General features: G+C 41.1%; 1 protein-coding gene across 5 annotated transcripts in view; it reads right to left on the bottom strand.

Moving 5' to 3' along the window:
• The window catches only part of syt16 (synaptotagmin XVI), a 38554-nt gene that overhangs the window by 4957 nt on the left and 10645 nt on the right, over positions 1–22952 (bottom strand). For 2 of the 5 annotated variants that reach the window (XM_074661238.1, XM_074661236.1), the window contains exons 2-4: positions 14499–14672; positions 8078–8404; positions 2319–2566 (exon numbers count right to left, since the gene is read on the bottom strand). In XM_074661238.1, the coding sequence (XP_074517339.1) occupies positions 2319–2566; positions 8078–8404; positions 14499–14672 (749 nt within the window). Of the gene's footprint in view, positions 1–2318; positions 2567–8077; positions 8405–14498; positions 14742–22952 lie in introns of all 5 variants that reach the window. The other 3 variants (XM_074661235.1, XM_074661239.1, XM_074661240.1) reach the window with 3 other exon arrangements.

Raw genomic sequence — 22952 nt, 5'->3', positions numbered from 1 at the left:
GTAGAAGAAGTACTAAGCATTACTTCTAGTAGTAATGAGGGGTTTTTTTACACATTACTGTGTAGTAAACAGAGGCGGAGGAAGTACTCAGTTAAGTAAAAGTAGAAATACCACGGTCTAAAAATACTACAAGTAAAAGTCCTGAATTCAAAATGTTATTTTAAAGTAATAATCAGGCAGAAACCACAGTCTGTCTACGGTAGCAACAACAACGTCGCTGCCGTATTTCCATCCAAACTCCATTCAGAAAACAAGCATTTTAAAAAGTTGTTTGCTTGTCGTCTTGGTAACAGACCTGACAGAGCATGAATTCAGACTTTTTACAAATCAACATCATAATGTCGTTATTTCAGCATCATTTTGATCCGTTTATTGATATTAAATTACAGCACAATCTGTTTGTTTTTTTGGGTTCATACCGCAGTAGCGACGTGTGGCTGCTAGATAAAGCAATACAAAACAATACAGCTCGCCGCCGGGTGACGTTATGAACCCAGACATGACGGCGTTTGGTTTTCTGATATATCTATGTATATGGTTTTCCATAACATGTACACAAAGCAGCAACAGTGGTTATTTCTTCCATGGTTGATGGAGGAAATGGTGGAAAAAAAATCATAAACGGCGCACATTTATTGACGAGTTTTCCATCACCATCAGTGGTTGGTCCACCACGCACCAGACTCTTCAACTCACTTGTGTGTGCAGCCAGGCTTGGGATGTGATGGAATACGTGGAATGGCGTTACGTATTTAGGATACAAAAAAAAGATATCTATATTCCTTTACAGTTACAGAAAAAATAGACGTAATCAGATTACCGATGCATTTAGGGGATTACCGGCCCAAGCAGGACAAGGTAACACAGTGTTTGGTTTGTCCGTTCAATGCTTATCATAACAGTACTTGTAATTGTATTAGCACTACTCGTTGAGGTAGTAGTATTATTAGCAGTACTAGCTTTAGCATTAGCAATGTCAGGGCTGTTATATAACTGTATAAATAAACCGCTACAACATGGCTCTCCCCGGTTTATCTGTAGCTCCGCTGATCCAAAACTCATCCGTTATTTATGAAGCATTTCTAGATGTCAGCGTCACCCTGTGTGTGTGTGTGTGTGTGTGTGTGTGTGTGTGTGTGGGAGGTGTTTACTGCACAGATTGCTCCCAATTTCAAAGTGTGATTTGGTGACTGAGAGGTTGTTAGATTCTACATTCCCACTCTCCTACATGTACAAACACACACACAAATACATGTTGAATAGATGTACGCACGTATTCATACACACACACACACACACACACACACACACACACACACACACAGAGTGATTATTATTCATGAGCTTCTGTTTGTTAGCCAACGCAGCGTGGAGAGCGAAGGAAATATCAACTATTTATACAAAACCTCGAGGCCTCGGTGAGCCGTGTTTGGTTTGTTTCTTCCAAAACGAACCTGAGAGGATAACACGGCAGAGTGATAATCCTCTCACAGCTGAATGATGATGATGATGATGATGATGATACCGCTGCCAAGCATGATGGGTAACAGCAGGGCTGCGGTCAGCTCACTGACCCCGTTAAGTAATCCCTGCATTGGTTGTTTCTTTATTTTTTTGTGAGCTGAGAAAGTGTGAAGTTTTCTAAAGATTTGTCTTTACGTTTATGACGTCTCAGTCTCTGGGGTTAAGTTTAGAATAAAAACTAATAGTTACAATAATTAATTGCAATTAATCGCAAATTAATCACATTTATTATGTGTTCAAAATGTACCTTAAAGGGAGATCTATTAAGTATTTAATCCTCTTATCAACATGGAAGTGGACAAATATGCTGCTTTATGCAAATGTATGTATATATTTATTATTGTAAATCAATTAACAACACAAAACAATGACAGATATTGTCCAGAAACCCTCACAGGTACTGCATTTAGCATGAAACAATATGCTCACATCATAACATGGCAAACTGCAGCCCAACAGGCAACAACAGCTGTCAGTGTGTCAGTGTGCTGACTTGACAGACAGGAGGATGATTTATTTAGTTAATTTGGTTGGGGAGAAAGACATACAACGAAGAATTGAATCCGGGACATTGCATCGACATGTGGTGCTCCCTAGATCATGTGTACTTTTCCAGTCAGGTACACATTTTCCGACCTATGAAGACCTGTAGTTTGTACACACAAGCCAGTTTTTTTGGTTGACGTGTGATTATTATAGACGAGAAAGTGTGATTAACAAATAAACACTTAAAGGTTGGTGGACATTCAATATCTAAAGCACAAAACAGGGACGGTTCAGAGTGTGTGCAGTACCTCGGGGCTCCAGGTGGTCGAGCTGTCTGTGCCATCGTTTTTGTCGTAAACCGCGTCCTTCTCCACGTCCTCGCTGCCGTCAGCGGCCAGTCGCTTCATGTTCAGGGTGGAGGCGGGGCTGGCCTTGCTGCCCGACGCCTCAAGTGCAGCGGGCGCGTCGGGACGGTTCGGCGGCGCCCTCTCGCTCTCTTCTACCGCTGCGGACAGCGGGTCCGTGAAGCCTTGCTGCCGGTTCTGAGCCTCCATTTCTGCAGGAGGAAGGCAACAGAGGAGGAAAGTCAGCATTAGGCTCCTCTGGCGGTCGGTTTGTAATCTGTGGACATGAGGAGAGGCGTTTTGAGAAGGGTTGTGGCTCAGTGGCATGATTTCAGATCTGACACTTAGCTTTATACATTAGCGAATAATTACATGTAGAAATAAAGTCACTAAATTTATAAATAACTCAAAGCACAAGTCGCTCGCTCCAAATCTGCTTTTGCTCACTAGGATGATAATTAATGTGATGCTATTTGGTTAACAAGCTAGCTGCGTAGCAACCAGCTCTGAGGCGAAGCTTAGAATATTGATATGATATGATGCATAAAGGTCAAACGACTCATTCTGTGATTAAAATCACACACACCTCACACCTTTGCTGGGTTGCTGTACACTTTTTGAAATCGAATGTACTGTAATGCTTTTTAAGACCTGAACAGAAAAAAATGTAATACTCTTTCCACAGCAAAACGGACGCACGTTACGGCTGAGCTTCATGTTTGAAATGAACTTCGATATTAAGCTGTTAGACAGGCCGAGACAGAGACAGTTACAGTGTTGGCCGCGGTCGGAGGACGCGGGGGAGACCGTAGCTTTAGTTTCCAGGACCGGAGTCTCTGCTGTACTCTGCTCCTCTGCCTGCCTTCACTCACACACCGCGCTCCTACTCACTCTCTCGCTCCACCTCATGTGCATGCGCGCTCACTCCACACTGCAGAAGAGTTAGTTTAGCTCTGAGAATATCTAGTGAATGTACAGTGGACGTTTGGGCAGAAATAACTGCTGAAGCTCCTCCAGACCAACAGAGGTTTCCCGTGTCTTGTGAAGTGACGGGGCTCCGCAACGAGTTACGGTCGGGAGGCTGAGGCAGGAAAAGCCAACACTAGGATCAGCACTGATTCATGGAGAGACCTTCGTCTGGTCATCTAACATTACTGCCAAACAGCTGAAATATAGAGTGATATTGTGGTTTTAGCTGATGTGTGTCGCCGGATGCGGATGTGTTGACGGATGCTCGTTCACATTCAGGTAGCGCATGCACACGAGCGACAGGACGCTGACTTTCGTTGACTTAACGGCCACAGTTAAGAAAAAATCCTTTTTCTTTCAAACAGTCCCTTTAATGCAACTTGTAATTTTGTAGGTAGTAGCGGGCTCAGTTTTAACCGTGTCATAATGTCGTTAATTGATTTCCAATAATAAATATATACATACATTTGCATAAAGCAAGCATTTACCCACTCCCGTGTTGATAAGAATATTAAATACTTGACAAATCTCCCTTTAAGGTGCATTTTGAACAGATAAAAAAATGTGAGATTAATTTGCGATTAATCCCGATTAACTACGGACAATCATGCGATTAAATATTCTAATCGACTGACAGCCCCATGTGAAACATTTGAGCTTATCCTGGGACTTTATTAAACACTTCATAAACATACAGCTACAGCTATTAGCTCTAGAGTGTGTACGTTGTGAGGTAAATAGACATTGTATTCATGTCCAGCAGTCAAATTCACACAAATAACTTGAGACATAAATTCGGTTGGTATTCTGTCTGAACAAACTTTAAGACTAAATAATGACCAAAATGAACACAAATGTCTTTCTTTAAATCCTGTAAAGATGACAATCTTTATATAGATAGATAGATATATAGATTTATATAATCAATATCACTTGACAAACAGAGAGAAACACAGAACAGCTGAGCTGGCTGCACATGATTGTGTCCTCTGGTGTTACCATCTAATTGAGTCTATGAGCGTCTAACAGCAGCTACATAAACCTTGTTTGTGAGTGTCGTGTGTTAACGGAGGCGATATTGTGTAATCCGTCAAACCTTGGCCTTTTCCAGAGACAGAAACACTCGGAGGACAGGCCGTACCGCAGACCAATCAATAGCAGTTATCTCCAATTCCCCCATCATTAAGGTCGGTGTGACTGTTATATCAATGGCTGCACGGGGCGTTGACCGTGGCAACGGGCTGAGGTGAGTCATCCGCCTGTGTGTGTGTGTGTGTGTGTGTGTGTGTGTGTGTGTGTGTGTGTGTGTGTTGCCTCGTTCATGTTGGTTAAAGACGTAAGTAGAGACAGAGTGACCCCAACCGCACAATGTCACCACCCACCAACAACCAGCTGCTCGCTTAAAAGACGGCCGTTTAAGATGCTCGCTGGGACGATCATTAACCTGATGCTATTTGGTTAGCTGCGTAGCAACTAGCTCTCATTGAGGGGGTTTTCATCAGCCTTTCACGAAAAGTAATGATTATTTTTGCTTTCAATTATTCGTTTAGTTTATAAAACAAAACGGTGATGCAATTAAAGAACCCAAAGTCCTTCAATTTACTGCCATACATGACAAACCAGAGAAGATTTGAAATTTTTGCTCCAAGAATGAAATGTTTAAAGGGACTGTATGTACGTTTTTACACGTATACATGTTTTGTTTTTTTATCATTTTTTATTGGCAATGTGTGAACAGGTTGTAACTTAACCTAACCTCCTCTATCAGCCTGTATATTGCTTTTAATGTGAAGAAGTCGGGACGTTTTTTCCTCGAAAATCCAACAGATGCGACGTCATGCACGCTTGCGAGTGCCTTTATTTCAGTATCTGCACGCGGAAAAGCATCCTCTAGAGGGAGCATTTCTGTTTCGCATGCACAATCGCAGTCGCGCGGGGGCTGTGATGAGCGCTCGCTCGACCCTCTCTACGTGCTCGCAACTGCTCAACTCGCTCGCTGGTCAAGTTGACTTTTGAGACTTTGGAGGCGGGGATGGAATAGACGGTGGCTGATGTGTCCGCTCCTTTGATTGGTCACTTTCAACACCTACAGTCTCTGACGGCGAAGGCAGAACACGTGACACCGTTGTCCAATCATAGAGCACAGAACACGTGACCATCCACTCCTCCAAATATCACAAAGTCAACTTGATGAGTGAGCGAGTTGAGCAGTTGCGAGCACGTAGAGAGGGTCGAGCGAACGCTCATCACAGCCCCTGCACGACTGCGATTGTGCACGCGGAGCAGAAATGCTCCCTTGAGAGGATGTTTTTCCGCTCGCAGATACTGTTCTGTTCACCCGCAGGTTTTGATACTAATTAAACGCCATACGCTAACGCCAACGAACAACCAGCCCCCACCACAACTCAGACTCCAACACAAACTCCACGGCGCACAAAAAAACAAAGTTATATCTAGTGAAGCACGTCTAGCAAATCAGGAATGTGACCACCTGGCTAATGTTGCTAACGTTAATCAAAATGATGCCTGTCAATCACCTTCAGTCTCGTGTGTGTCGCCTCACTGTTTTGACCGATGCTCGCTCGTATCTACGTAGCGCCAGCACAAGCAACAGGACGCTGACTGTCGTTGACTTAACGGCCACTAACGGTGTCACTGTTAACAAACAATTTCTCCTTCTTACATCCAGCTCTTTTAATCGATTATCAAAGTATTTGCCAATCATTTTCTGTCGACCGACTAATTGAATAATTGTTGCATCTTTAGTTCATAATCTAAATAAACAAATTTGTGCCCATGTTAGAGGCGCCAGTTTACTTCATCACAAGTGTTTGTCAGATGGTCGAACAGCTTCCAGAACTTCCTCCCCTCTACAGATTCCCGACGTTTGGATTCGTATCGTGTTGCCTTCAGAGGAACTCAAGTTTTAATCTTGTAATTTGTCCCGTGTGGCTTTTAATCGGTACAACAGAGGTTTGAAACTCTTTTTATTTGTTTACATTTATACGTGTCAGTGTGTGTGAAGCAGGAGAGTGTGGTTTGATTTGTTGGGTGGGAAGATATCACCACCAGATAGTGACGCTGCTGCATGATTCGGGCTCAGATGATAATCCAGATTATGTTTTGCTGGATGTTGGGATTATTATCATTAATCACAATTTTTAGGAAGAACATTTTAGGAACCACATTACTTAAACTTTTGGCAAGCTATGTTTAATACTTCCTGTGTTCCTTCTTTACAGTAAATATCACAACTCTTCAGGTTAAACAACAAAAAAATCAAGTACGAAAAATATCATAAATAGGAAAAAAACTTGTCTTTTGGTTTCCCCAGTTCTTCATAATTATCGTAATCTTACAATTAACCTACAAATAACAAACAAGTTAACTCAACAAAAGTGAAAGAAGATTAAAAATGGCCTGGTTTGTGTTTGTTGCCTTCCAAGTCGCTCCTAAAATACCAACCGACTACAAACAAGTGTCCTAATTAATGCTGCTGTGTGTCCACACTGACATCCTGCCACAGCGGTCCAATCACACTGAGCCTCCCTGAGCTCTTTACAGCCTCTAATCTGCACTAAAAACATTATTTGGGGCCTTTTGGCTCATTGACACCGGGATGGATTAGTGGAGGATCTTGCTGGTTTGTTGGAGTTTCAGGTCTCTAGTTTGACAAACGACACTCTCGCTCTCGCTGACCTTTCTCATATAAAAGAAATCTTAGTCGACAAAGATCAAAACGACTATTGAGGACGAAACCTGCCAAACTCCAAAATCAATCAAGTCTGAAAAATTCTGGAAAATATTAAAAAAAAAAAAGTCAGAAAAAATTTCTGAAAAATGTCCTTTTTTTAAAAAGTCGGAAAAAAGGCAAAAAAAACAAAAGTCGGAAAAAATTCTGAAAATTGTCCAAAAACAAAAGTTTGAAAAAAGTCGGAAAAAGGTCTGAAAAAATTCTGAATAATATCCAAAAAAAAAAAAGTCTGAAAAGATTCTGAAAAAAAGTCTGAAAAAAGTCTGAAAGATTCTGAAAAAAAGTCTGAAAAATTTCGGAAAAAAGTCTGAAAAATTCTGAAAAATGTAAAAAAAAAAAGTCTGAAAAAATTCGGAAAAATGTCCAAAATAAAAAAAATCTCCAAAAATGTCCAGAACCACTCCCCCCCTGAAAGTGTCAAAAAAATAATTCTGAAAAAAGTCTGAAAACAGTCTGAAAGAAAAGTCTGAAAAAATTCTGAAAAATGTCCAAAAAAAAATAATTCTGAAATAAGTCTGAGAAAAGTCTGAAAAAAAAAGTCTGAAAAAAAAGTCTTTAAAAATTCTGAAAAATGTCCAAAAAAAAAAGTTTAAAAAGATTCTGGAAAAAAAAAGTTTGAAAAGATAATTCTGAAATAAGTCTGAAAAAAAATTCTGAAAAAAAAAAAGTCTGGAAAAAAAAGTTTGAAAAAAAAATTCTGAAAAATGTTGTTCGATCTGGGAGTTTTTCGTCTTACAACTTTAACCCTTTCACAGTGTGTTTTCACTTAATCAAAGTCAATTATGACATTTTGGTCGCCTAAAAATGTCTTATTCAGCGTTGAGTTGTACTTAGCTCCACCCTCTCGTGTCACTTCTGGTTGCAAAAAACCAAGATGCTGAACTTGAAGCTTCAAAACAACCTGCTGTATATGGACATGCAGCAGGTTGTAATATTCCCCAAAGCTACTGTGATGTGTGCAGATGAGAACAGCGTGTTAGGGGAGATGTCGGTAGCTTACCTTCACAGTCCGACGGCTCGGTGCTGCCCTCCTCCTGGTCCGACAGGCGGGTGAATTTGTGGCGTCGGCCCAACGACAGCTGCGTCGGCTGCGTCTGCTGCTTTTCGCCGCTGTTTCCCGCCGCGGTGTTACGAAAACTCTGCGAACGCGACACGGTGATCTCGAACTGCTTCAGGACCTCGTCTTCGCTGTCGGAGCTGGAGACGTCGTCGTCTTCGTCGTCGTTGTCACCGTAGCTGTTCACTGTAGGGAGATAAACACAGGGAAACACACGGGGTGAGGAAGAGGAGAAGCTGGGAGACGAGAGGAGAGGAGAGGAGTAGAAGACTAAAGGAGGAGACGAGGAAACCAGAAAGAAATGAAGAGGAGAGGAGGAGAAGACAAGGAAGAAAGGAAAGGAAAGGAAAGCAGAGAAGGAAACAGGGAAGAAAGGAGAGGAGAGGAGGAAATAAGGAAGAAAGGAAAGGAAAGGAAAGGAAAGGAGGAAACAAGAAAGAAAGGACAGGAAGAAACAAGGAAGTAAGAAGAAGGGAGGAGGAAACAAGGAAGAAAGGAGAGGAAGAAACAAGGAAGAAAGAAGAAGAGAGGAGAGGAGGAAACAAGGACGAGAGTAAAGAAAAGGAGAGGAGGACACAAGGAAGAAAGAAGAGGAGAGAAGGAAACAATAAAGAAAGGAAAGGAGAGGAGAGGAGGAAACAAGGAAGAAAAGAGAGGGTTGGAGGAAACAAGGAAGAAGGAGAGGAGAGGAGATCCAGATTGAAAGAAAGCATTAAAAACACTTTGATGTCTTTGGTCCTAGCGATATACTGTGTGTGTGAATAGACTCAGAGTTAAATTCAACGCAGGTCTGAATGATTTTCAACACTAACAACCAGCTCACAGGTTCATTGTGTTGAAGCCATTTAGTGTTGGTCAAATAATCGCTCCTTTATGAGACGTGAATGCTCATAAAGTACGTGAGGACACATATAAACCCTCCGTCTCTCTCTCTCTCCGTCTCTTTCTGCTGAAACACATAAACCCGTTACACAGAGCCGAGGGTCATTCCACTCGCATCATAATTTCACCATAATTGGATAGCAACAGCTGAATGAGTGACGTGGCGGCGGAGCGACCAGCCCCTCCTCTCTAAAGTGCAGGTCACTCTACCTGAGCGGTTGCCATGGTTACCTACAGAGAGCAAGGAGCCCGCCACCGCCGCCGCTCGCCCACTCAGAGCGATCGGCTGATTGCTCCGTTAACTTGAAGCTTTTCACAGGCGGAAGCTCTCCAGAGTGGAGTAATGTGTCTCAATGTGATTGCACGCAAGTATTCAGATCCTTTACTGCAGTAAAAGTACCACTACTAGTAGTAAAAGTACTACAAACACACTGTGGAAATACTCCACTACAAGTCCTGCATTCAAAACCTGACTGAAGTAAAAGTGTGTATCCGCAAAAAGTACTTAAAGTAAAAGTATCGTTGCTGTGAGAACCACGTCAGCCCTGTTTCCAGCTTTGTGACGATGCATTTTCAGCTGATTCAAGAGGCTTTTTAAAGAGTTTATTTAGCTTCAGAAGGAGGATAAGATCAGCCCATAAGTTCAAGGTTAAAGCTGCATTTTTACATATTAAACATAATGTAAACATAACTTAACAAAAGATTGCCCCTACCTCATCCGCTGACTCCAAACAGGATGTGTTGTTTGTTCAGGAAGCCAACTGGAAATACCAGAGACTCCACCTGCTGCAGGTGAGAACCAACAAACCAGCACGGTGTTTGCTCAGCGTTTAACTCACAGCCTCCACCTGGATTCAACCTGCCTGCTGTCGGCAGAGGGACTTTCTCTTTCTCTAAGTTTTGTTTGTTAATTATAAAGCGAAATAAAGGTCCCAAACTTTGAGTTAAAATGACTCACAGACTGAATTAAATGTGCAGGATTTACCCTCCTCAGCCCATCACAGTATTTTACAAGCTGATGTGAGACTTTGACCAATCACAGTTCATTTCAGAGAGAGAGAGCGTTCCTATTGGCTGTGCTCCGGCTGGTGGGCGGTGCTTGGTATTCCCTCAACTGATCTCAACATAGCTGCCGGGTCACAAACTTTCTCATTTTACAGCTAAACCGTGCACTACAAGATGTTTCTGGAAACATTAGAGGAGAGAAATAAGCATTACAGTAACAGAATATTGATTCATATTTGATCAGCGCTATTAGTTTGACCGTTTGATCGGAGTTTGCAAGTGATTGACAGCTGCTCGGGGACGGCAAGCCGTCGGCTCTGATTGGTTGTTTTCCTCCTGTCTGTGAAATCCTGCAGATGCCAGCGGAGGACATAGAGGCACATGATTTCTTTCAGATTACATGTCTCATGCACTACTGTTTTATAAAAATTACTTTTTTTAATCATGTTTGCTCCATTTCATTTTTTTTCCCGTTGTGATTTATTATCACTATTTACTTTGTTTCTCTTTATTTTTATTTTATTTATTTATTATATTATTCCCTATTTATTTTTATTTTTTTTGTTTATTATTATTTGTATATCATTTTCTAACTTTATCTCTCATTTTTATTTTATTTTTATTTATTTATTTATTCTTTTTCAATTCCTTTTCTATACTTCTCTTCTCTTCTCTCCTAATATAAGTATAAATAAACATGTTATTTGTTTCTCCTTGAACATTTATGTATTCTCTGGGCCTATGGACGAAAAATATGACTCATCCCTACTTAATGGAACAATGTATGGACATTGAGGGGATGCTGAAGCTCACGGACTGCCTCCTAAAGACCCTGTTGTGTCTTAAAACGTGATTGTGATGTACAACTGTATCTGTTAAAAGGAAATAAAAAGAATAAAAAAAAAAATTTCCTCCATTTCTACCCACTTCAGCTTTAAAACCCTGACTATAAGGATGTTTATATATACTGTACATATAGCAGCGTCATCATGCAGAAACCTGTGTCAGATATTTGACGCTAAAATATACTTAGACCAAAATTTGAATGTTCGGATTTGAATACATAAGAAACACCAGGATTTCTCCCAGAATGGTGGAACTACCCCTTCAAACACACTTTGTTTTAACTTAGCAGGCTATCGAGCTACGGGTAACTTCCTACGAAACTATTATGAAATTACAGAGCGGTAAAATAAAGCGTTAATTAAAACTAGTTTTTGTCACAAATAAAGCAATGAATCATACAAACTGTGACCCCGAGGGCTTCGGAGGCAGTCGGTGGCTTTAATCCAACATGTCAAATCAGCGGTGTGATCCTTTAGTTTAACATTTTTTGTTTCCCTTTACAACCTTTGCTCTGGGCGTTCAGTGTTTGACAAGTGGGAGGAAAGAAAGAGTTTTACTGGGTGACGGAACGAGAGAATAAAAAATAGAAACTGAGTGCCCTTTCCTCTCTTTCTTTCTCTCTCTCTTTGCTGAATTTTTCCTTCAAGGTTGTGTAATGTTAATATTTTCATTGTGAGCTGCTGCAGAGCTTTGTGACAGTATATGGCTGACTCACTCAACTCTTTCTCTCATACATACACACTCGCCCACAGAAACCACTGCACAAATACAAACTCACCCACGTTCCTTCTCTCTCTCTCTCTCCGCTACTGGAGAGTTTAATTGGAGTCATAATGCTACAGGAGTCACGTCTCTCCTACTGAGATGGTTCAGCTTATATAAAAGGTGAACCTCGACTAGAAAGCAACAGCTACAGAAGGAAAAATTCTGGTTTATTTAAACTTGGAATATTTCCCATAAATGTGTATATTGTGGCTCTGTGGTTAACTTTACACTCGCTTCCTCCGATTTGTGTAAAAAAACATATATCAGGGCAAGCTTTGCACAAGAAACCTTATTTTTACATGAATCTTTTCAGACACTTGTTTCTGAGTCTGACTGAAAGTAATCACAGAAAGAAGCCGTCTGAAACGTCCATTATGGCGTTGTTTTGTGCGAGTCCTTGCGAGTTAAAATGCTGAAAAAAGGAGGAAATGTTAACATCTAGAGCTCCATGAGAACAGGGCAAACTCCATCTGTTGATGACGATCATGTAATATGACCAAAAGCTCCAGAACAGCTACTAAATGTATCTTGAAGTGAGATATTTTTGTCTTGCCGATGTCTTACTGGAAATCTCCTCTGGAAGCGAGACGTGAGCGAGACGTGAGAGAGATGTGAGCGAGACGTGAGCGAGATGTAAGCAAGACGTAGGCGAGATGTGAGCGAGACTTAAGTGAGATGTGAGTTAGACGTAAGCAAGATGTGAGCAAGATGTGAGCGAGACGTAAGCGGGACGTGAGCGAGACGTAAGCAAGATGTAGGCGAGATGTGAGCGAGATGTAATCGAGATTTGAGTTAGACGTAAGCAAGACGTAAGCAAGATGTGAGCGAAACGTGAGCGAGATGTGAGTGAGACGTGAGCGAGATGTGAACGAGACGTAAGCTAAACGTAAGCGAGATGTGAGCCAGATGTAAGCGAGATGTGAGCGAGATGTAAGCGAAATGTAAGCGAGATGTGAGCGGGACGTGAGCGAGACGTAAGCAAGACGTAGGCGAGATGTGAGCGAGACGTGAGCGAGATGTGAGCGAGATGTGAGCCAGACGTGAGCGAGATGTGAACGAGACGTGAGCGAGATGTGAGCCAGACGTGAGCGAGATGTGAACGAGACGTGAGCGAGATGTGAGCGAGATGTGAGCCAAACGTGAGAGAGACGTGAGAGATGTGAGCGAGATGTGAGCGAGACGTGAGCGAGATGTGAGCCAGACGTGAGCGAGATGTGAATGAGACGTGAGCGAGATGTGAGCGAGATGTGAGCCAAACGTGAGAGAGACGTGAGAGATGTGAGCGAGATGTGAGAGAGACGTGAGCGAGATGTGAGAGAGACGTGAGCGAGACGTGAGCGAGATGTGAGAGAGACGTGAGCGAGATGTGAGAGAGACGTGAGCGAGATGTAAGCGAGGCGTGAGAGACGTGAGCGAGATGTGAGTGCAGGTAAAAGAGAGAACAAGAGAAAGAGAAAAGGTAGAGCTGAGGTGGAGAGCATTAGAAGCAGAAAAGAAAAAATACAGATATATTCACGAGCGAGGGACACGGTTAGTGTCTAAAAATGCCAGCAGGAACGCCCTCAGCACGCCATAAACTCTAATAACTACCTTTCCTGAGTTTTAAAATAACTAATAAATGGCACTGACATTTACTCTCGCTCTGTAGGACAGCAGGAGAGACGTGTATGCATGGAAATAATAATAAAATAAAGACCTGTATATTCTTTTCTGTCAGGTGGAAAGTATCTTAAGTAAAAGCTAACAGAGCTTCAGAGCGAATCCAGTCAGAGCTCTGAGGAAATGCAAAACTAACACTCTGCAAGTGCATTAAAATTATATGTATATGAATATTTAGTCCTGTAACCTGAATCTTGGAGTTGCATCTTGCATGTTTTTTTTTACTAAAATATGGATAAATTCACGGACTTCCTGTCAGCAAATCCACAAAAACACTTTCATGTTGAGTTCAACTTGTCAACGTGATTTTTGACGTGCAAATTCCCGTTGTTGACTCGCAGCAAACTGTCTTCTTAACCATGTTGAAGTCTGAGGGGGAGAGGTCACACTGTATAGTCCAAAATGGGGGAAGCTATCATTTAGGGATGCTAATTTGAAAAATTTTGTTAACCGATAACGACCCTCGTTAACCAATATTTAACCGTTAACCAACAAGATTTGTGCCTCGCATGCAGCGGTGCACCAGCTGCAGTGCATGAGCACAACAGACAACTGAGTCCTCAATTCACCCGTCCAGGAGCGTTACCTTAGCAGCCACGATGCTTTATGTAGTGTCGCAGACATACAGCCACTTTCCCAGTAAAAGTTTCCACCGCACATTTAGTTTAGTTTAGCAGGTTGTCAGCTGTGTGTCTGCCCGGAGTAACTTTAGCGAGTGTGCCGACAAACAGACAGTGTGTGAGTTTGTGCTACGTTAGCAGCTCTAGCATTGCCGGTGGCTTCTTGCTCGCCGCTGCCACACGTACAGTCTGTCAGCGCGGCGTTACTTTGACGAGTGTCCGACAGACCGTGTGTGTGAGGTTGTTGGTGTCTAGCTGTGAACGTAGGTGTAGCAGTGTGTGGACAGTTTATTTGTCGGTGAATAAATGCTATGAAACTACAACTCCTCCACTCCGCTCAAGCACGCTGGAGAGACCAGAACTGACTTCCCATGTAGTTTGGATTTTCTTTAAGTGGGGTTGTATGTATACTCTCGTGTTGCCGGGTAGAATTACTGAAGCTGAATTGTGGAGGTGCAAGAGACAAACTGAAGACACAGTTTTGAACTATCTTGCATGTTTTTTGAAGCAGTTTTGTGACGTCAAACTACTTCCACCTTTACTCCTAACAGCTATCCGTCTGGTCAGTGCAAACAGATGTCACTCACCGAGCCCCTGGCGGACTCCCAGTCGTATCTTCTTCCGTTGGCGATGATTCTCCAGGCAGGGCATTCCGCCGACGCGCGAGAAACACAGCTTCTTGTTGATGAAGAGGAAGAGGACGGCCAACGCCACGATGAAGACACCCACCGCCGACAGGAAGCCGATGGCCTCTGGGGGGACTGGCAGGAGGAGGGAGAGGGAGAGAGGACACACAATGACACACTGATCAGACCACACAAACAGACAGTCTGGACACACAAACACACACACACACACACACACACACAGTACGCATGGTACATGTGATACACACAGACAGAACGAGTGATACTTTAGTATTTGAGTTACCCTCAGTGCCTCAGTGAGTCAGTGTAAAAACAGCTGGGTTGGCTGAACCAGCAGCTCGCTGCTTTGCTCAAAAATAAATACAATAAATCAAATGAATTTACTGTTTGCCAAGATAATAATCATGTTTTTCCTTTACTGTGACACTTTTCTGTGTGTGTTGCTGCAGGTGAAACTGTCAAACAAGGGAAAGGTCACAGACGTTTCTTCTTCTTCTTCTTTTAGGCTTTTCCAAACACAAGGCCGCCGGCATCAAACACATCGCTAAGCTATTGTTTGTTTATATTCTTGTTCGTGGAAGTCGGTCCCTATCACCTCCTTCCCAAAGACATCACTAGGTCAGGAAAGACGGCGAGCCTTGACTGGTCGTGGACCAACGTGTACCAACAATGTGTATGTGCAAAGTGAGGAGATGACGTCATTGACTAAGTTTACATGCACACTAATATTCCACTATTATTCCAAATATGACAATATTGTGAATTTGATACGGGTCATGTAAACAACATATTCTGTTTGGATATTCTGAATGGAGCATTTTCAGGTTAAGACATGTATAATATACTGATGTTATTCAGGTTTTAGGAGCATTATTTGGACATGTGTACAGCACATTCACAATATGCGTCTCAAATGGGGTTTTTACGTCAGTTTGTGAGACACGACCTCTGACGTCCAGCTCTGTGCGTTGAACACAAACCAACTAGCCAACAGTTTGCAGAGATGCATGCCCAAAAGAAAAGGAGGAGAAACACACCTACTGTTAAACATTATGAAAGACGTGGATATCAACAGTTTTTTGGATTTGCACAAATATCACAAAGCCGACCTTTTCAAGAAGGTGGTTGAAGGAATGAAAGAGGGAGGCTGAGTTCGCCACCGGTGGAAAACTTAGATTTTTTTTGATGCAAAGAAGCAAAATGGCACTGTCAAACACAGCGGAGAATGTCGTGTGCGTGGGATTCACCGGCTCCGGTGATGAGGATGCATTGAGCTCCTCAAATGGACCAGATGATGATGATTACATTAGATTAGCTTCAACTTTATTGTCATTGCACATAGTACAAGTGCAACGAAATGCAGTTTTGCATCTAACCAGAGTGCAAACTAGTAAAGTGCTGATAAGACAATATATACAAATGAGGATATATTGGTGTATGTACATAGGCATATACATATATATGGATTGTAATTAAAGTGCAAGTGAGCGACGTGTTATATTCTGATGAATAATAGCTTAACTATAAGTTGCGTACTGATGGGATATTGTATAACAAATTTGTATAAGAGGATAATAAACAATAGTACAATAGATCATGGTAGGACTAGGGAAAAGGACAAATGGGTTGTTTGTAGGTCAGCATGACGTACGTCATAGGGACGTTACGGCTGCATGTAAACGGGAACATTAGTGGAATATTCATGTTCATTAGTCATGTAAACAACTTAGTAGGAATTAAAATACATTTTGAGAGTGTATAAGGGTTTAGAACATTATGATAGAAGTATATGATTTCCATTTCCATGCTCTATTATGTCTCATGAACTGTTGCAGCAATTTTTGAGTTGACACCATTTGTTACACAGATTTGGTGCTAAATTTAACCGTTTTTTACCACTCAAGAATTAATAAATATGATAAATAATCCCTCCAAATCCTAAACCCAATCCCTCTCATTCCAGTTGTACCCAATTTATGTAATTCCAAGACTGTTTAGGGACCCCAGTATACAGAAATATTCATAAACATAATTTTTTGAATAGGAGAAAATAACACATTTATACTGCATTAAAACAACTGCATGTTTTTTGCGTTGGCATGTGCAAGTGGGCATGTCTGTAAAGGGGAGACTCGTGGGTACCCATAGAACCCATTTACATTCACATATCTGGAGGTCAGAGCGTAAGGGACCCCTTTGAAAATGGCCATGACAGTTTTTCCTCGCCAAAATTGAGCCTAACTTTGGAGCGTTATTGAGCATCCTTCCCTACAAGCTAGTATGACAAAGGTTTTCCAGTTTCATATGATATCTCTAGCTTCACTCCAGCTGGTCTTGGGGGGTTAAAAAGAAATTGAAGAGAGAGGCAGAACATCATCTGGACCAGACTAGAAAGAAAGGAGTGATGAAAGTTGAGGTGAGGAACCAGAATAGCGACTAAATAAATGAGAGGAGGAAGATGTGAGAAGCTGATGTGGCGACGGAGAGAGAGAAAGAGAGAGAGAGAGAGAGAGAGATGAGGTGATACGAGGCGTACTACTCTCTGCTCTCAATGAGGCGGCTGAGACTCAACACAGATGAATAGAAATGCATAACGGGGGGTCGCCGTCTCCCGTTTCCACGGTAACGTCTCAGAGTGCAGAGAACTGAATCAATGGGAGCAAACGGAGACGAGAGCACATCCTGCTGAGAGCCGACGCCAAAGAAAGGACTCAACAGCGTAGGTGTGTGTGTGTGTGTAAGAGGGTGTAGTACTATTAGGTTTTATTTATTTCATACACCACCTTTTTGTTTTTTCACTCTTCATGTCGCTCTCTGTCATTTTTAGGAATTGAATCTCCCACGCTGTACAGATGTACCTTATTAATCTGCACCGAAAACATCGACTCACATCGCCAAGCAACAGTCTGAGTGTGGTGGCAAAATAATGAGCAACAACAGCAGCTGGTTTAATCCGTCCTTCCACATGCACCAGCGTTTGTATCAGTAGACGACGGCTGGCGTTTCCACGGTTTAGCACTCTACGGCTCACGTTACCGCTGTAGCGTGTCGGTGGCCTTCAGGTAATGTAAAAAACGTGAAAGTCTCTCTCTTGAGCCGGTGTTTGGTTTGTACGTTCTGGGCAAGCCCCTAGGAAGAGCGCCGGTCGTTGATCCTAACTTTGGTAGTGGCCAAACGGCCGTACTAAAACTTCCATGTCAGTCACATGTCGTTGGGCCAAAAGATACTTTTTCCCATAGACTTACATCGGGAAAGAGACGTCTGTAAGTCAGCGGATAAATCTTTTTTCAGGTGAATCAACTTCCCAGTATGAACACTCTAATAGCCCTTATTTAAATCATTAGGTCCTAAAAGTTGTAAAACACACTAATAGTTGAATCCAGAGTTATTTCCCTTCCTCTGTTCATGTGAATGAGACCCAGTTCGAGGCTGGAGCGAGGGCTGGGAGGCGGAGTTAAAGGAAACGCTACTACACCTGCTCTACGGGCCCGATGGATGTGGAAGATCTCCGGATGATTCGGGTTCTTTATCTCTCGGCAGTCGAGCCATTTTGGCTTCAGTCTAAAAGCTACGGACGCAGCAAACCCATCAACATGAATAACAGTTTTAAGTTCAGATCTCGAAGGACCTCCCATGGTCCCTTATATTTATTTCTTGACAAAGCTGAAAAGGGGCACAAATATCCTTCTGCGTTACACAACTGAAAGCATCCTCACATACTGCATGACAATACGGTTCAATAACCGTTCGACCGCTACCTGGAAAGCCTTGCATCGGACTATTAAAACTACACAGTACATCACTGGTGTCCAGCCAAGAGCCACTTATCTGAGAAAGAGGCATCATCAACATCAACACCTTCTTTACATAGTGGGAAACATATACTGTTTTCTTCCTATTAAAACACACACAGAATAACGCCGTTTCTTCATGTTCAGCTGCTGTTCACTCCCACAGAGAGACTGGAAGGGCTAACACATGACAGACGCAGCATGGGAACACTTCTGTCCAAGTTTCTCTTTAAAAAACACATCACCACCACCTCCTCTTTCCTCACCTACACACTAATGATGATGATGACAGTGACAGAGAAGACGCTCCTGTCCTTTGAAGCAGACCTGATTTATCTGTTTCCTTGATGTTCATTTTATCTGTTTTTACTAGGGCTGTCAAAGTTAATACGATAATAACGCATGAACTAAGTATTTTAGGTTGTAGCGGGCTCAGTTTTGAAGCTAGAGTGAAGCTATTGGTATCATATGAAACTAGGAAACTAAGGAATCTGTTGGTACCAACCATGTCATACTAGCTTGTCATGAAGGAGGTTAAATAACGCTCCAAACTTGCGCTAAATTTTGGCGAGGAAAAACTGTCATGTCCGTTTTCAAAGGGGTCCCTTGACCTCTGACCTCCAGATGTGTGAATGTAAATGGGTTCTATGGGTACCCACGAGTCTCCCCTTTACAGACATGCCCACTTTATGGTAATCACATGCAGTTTGGGGCAAGTCATAGTCAAGTCATCACACTGACACACTGACAGCTGTTGTTGCCTGTTGGGCTGCAGTTTGCCATGTTATGATGTGAGCATATAGTTTTATGCTAAATGCAGTACCTGTGAGGGTTTCTGGACAATATCTGTCATTGTTTTGTGTTGTTAATTGATTTACAATAATAAATAGATACATACATTTACATAAAGCAGCATATTTGCCCACTCCCATGTTGATAAGAGTACTGGATGCAACAGGGCACTGGCAACTAAAAGTCTGACTAAATGAATAAATAACAATAAATGAATCATTTGAAAGACAAATATCTATTTCAGGACTGAGATCTTATTTAGATTAATTTAAAGGAACCCAGTGCGACAGTAAATGTCTGGACGGTGTGTTCGGGTGCGGCTGTAAAGTGGAGTTTCCCCCTCTCAGCTGCTCCGACAGTCACAGACACTGAGCTCAGTGTTGGAGACTCAGAGAGCCTCCTACTGTCTGCATCCAGATGGACAGGAAGAAACCCTGGGTCAAAGTCTGGCCTCACACCTGCTGCACACACACACACACACACACACACACACACACACACACACACACACACACACACACACACACACACACACACACACACACACACACACACACACACACACACACACACACACACACACACACACACACACACTTCATTCGAAATGCAGAGCTCTCGAACACACAAACTAACCTCATATTACACTTTTAGTAAATGCCCGTCACGTCCTCAAATAGCTTGTTTCATCTACAGAATAATATACTATATTATGTTAATATGACAAACTGTTTTATTGCATTATGTACTTAATTAAATTTCTATTAGATTTTCATTTTAATGCAGACAAACACTAAGGATCTTAACGCTGACATATACTAAACTTGCTGACTCTCACTTTTATCTTGTAATTTTGTCTTTAATCACTCTTGTATAGTTGCTATTTTTACTTCTATTTCAATTTAGTTTTATATACCTGTTACTATTCTTTACTTTCTGTATTCATCTCTATTTTTTATGTCCTCAGGCTGCTGCAACAACCCAATTTCCTCTCTGGGGATCAATAAAGGCTTATCTTATCTTATCTTGTCCAACCAACAATCCAAAAACAAAAAAAGATATTTATTTTAAAATGATAGCAAAGAGAGAAAAGCATCAAATTCTCATATTTAGGAAGATGGAAAGAGCAAGTAATTTTGCATTTTTGCTTAATAAATTACTTAAAAGTTATTATAAAACATTGTTGTTTTCTTTTGATCGACTAATTGGTTAATTGGCTAATTTAATTTAAGTAATAAACTCGAAGATTTTCATTTAGATAGATGTCTGTTAGTCACTATTTAAAGACAAATGAGGGAACACAATTGTGATTGAAAGTATTGCAATATTTATATATTTGCAGTATTATTATCATTATTATTATTATTATTATTATTATCATTATTATTATTATTATTATTATTATTATTATTATTAATAATAATAACAATAATAATATAATTATTATCATTATTATTATTATTATCATTATTATTATTAATGTAATTATTATAATTATTATTATTATTATTATTATTATTAAATGGGCGTCTGTGGTGACATTCCCGGAAAATGTGTTTTTCTCCATTGTAAACACACAAAGAATACACACAATTATGAAAACTTGAAGCTCATTTACATAGGAATAGAATTTTTCTGTTCTATTTCTATGTTCACGTATCAACAAAAAGACTCCAGACTGCTAAACTCTGAGCTCAAGTCTATTGTTTTCATACAAATAGTAATTCTAAATCCACCAGGACTGAACTCTTAAGGATTGCCACTTTAACTACTGTTAAGAAGATGCACCAGAAGATGCATCGATACTCTCAACGCCCGTTTCTAAACTAATTCAGAAAAGGTACTCACGAGCTGAGAGGATGACCCTTAGCATCTTTTCCTTCTGAGTCTACAGTCATGCTACAGCAGCTCACTGAGGCTGAGCTAAATACTCTCATTTCAAGATTCAAGAGTTTTACTTGTCACGTACTCATACAGGATGAGCAGTAACATCTACATGCTATCACGCTGCTCAAGTTACATAATGGTAAACAGCTGCACGTTTGCACTGCAACACACGCATGTTTATTGTACCATCTAAGTTCATTGTGCTAACATTTACTAATTAGCATAGACACACACAAGTCAACAAAGCTGAGGCTGATGGGAGTATCAGTATATGTAAATATGTATATATATTACAACCTGTTTAGAACTGTACATGTCTCAGTATATATATAATATATATATATACATACACACATACTTTGATATGTACACAGTTATACATAGGTAGTAAAATAAATTAGTTCAAATATACATGTAGATATAAATATTTATTTTATTATCTGTTTCACGTCTCAGTATACAGTATATATATATATATATATATATATTTGCTACTATATATATATATTTACTATCTCTCAGTATATATAATATATATATATTTTTGCTATTATATATATTTACTATCTCTCAGTATATATAATATATACTGTATATAATATATATATATATATATTTGCTACTATATATATTTACTATTTCTCAGTATATATATATTTATTTTACAAACTGTTTATAATTGTACACGTCTTTATTTTACCTATTGACACCTGTACACATCACATTTATATTATATTGTAATATATTTTATATTATATTACATTATTACATTTTAGCTGCTGCATTATTTTATGTCTTAATTAGATTTAATTATTACTTAATTAGAGATCTAATAATTCCAGCTGCTTCATGACAATAAAAAACTTGTAATTTGGAAGTTTATGACTTTAAAACTTTGTCTGAACCTCGTTAATACCACACAGTTCTCTTTCTCATTTAGCCACCAGCACCATCACCACAGCAGGTACACATACTCTGTTCACCTGTTCACCCACCTATCACTAGCAGCTCCTCTCTGGTGATCATGTCATACACCGACTCCTAAACTCCACTAGACAAAAGTCCAACTTCATGAAACGATGTTTAGTCCCCAAAAAACACAGAAACAACTTCAAACAACGAGCTCCCAAACTAGAAAACAATCAAACAACTACTACTGGAGGCTGGACCGGTGGACCATGAGGCTGGACAGGTGGACCATGAGGCTGGACCGGTGGACCATGAGGCTGGACAGGTGGACCATGAGGCTGGACCGGTGGACCATGAGGCTGGACAGGTGGATATATATATATACAGTATATAGCCAGCTGATCAGTTTACCAGTAAGATACATGACAAACTAACCTGAACAGTTGGACTACACAGCCTACTGCAGCTTTAGTTTCAGTCACAACTCAACTAAATAACTAACACGTGTTTACAGTTAGCCGGCGAGCTAACGCGCTCTGCTTGTGTAAACAGCAGCGGAGGATGACAGACTGCAGACGGAGCAGATTGAAACGTTGCTTTCCTTCATGTTTAACCGGTTCATCGTGTTTATGCTTGTGAACACGTGTAATAATGTATCTTGACTTTACACTTGCAAAGTTTTATTGCACTTACTAACAGCAACGACCGTAGTGTCAATTCGTCTCCACCGTTGCATCGACATGGCTCTAGGGTTATGACACATGCGCAGTGTAGCTGAAGCTGTGGCCGTGCGTTGCGATTGGTTCAATTTCATCGAGGGCAGACCAGATTTTACTGCGCATGTGTTGTATCCCAAAGCTATGACTCGTACTCAGCCTCCTTCCAGAGGCCTTGAACAGCAGCAGGAAGAGGCTGCAGCTTTGCTTTAGCTCCGGAGCCCGTATGTACCTAGATTCTATTATGCCCTGATATCGCGATTCAGCTTTTTGCCTCGACGATGCATATCGTCACGTTT

This window comes from Sebastes fasciatus, chromosome 15 (genome assembly GCF_043250625.1).
Source record: "Sebastes fasciatus isolate fSebFas1 chromosome 15, fSebFas1.pri, whole genome shotgun sequence".
Taxonomy (NCBI): domain Eukaryota; kingdom Metazoa; phylum Chordata; class Actinopteri; order Perciformes; family Sebastidae; genus Sebastes; species Sebastes fasciatus.
This window is presented reverse-complemented; position numbering and strand designations above follow the sequence as displayed.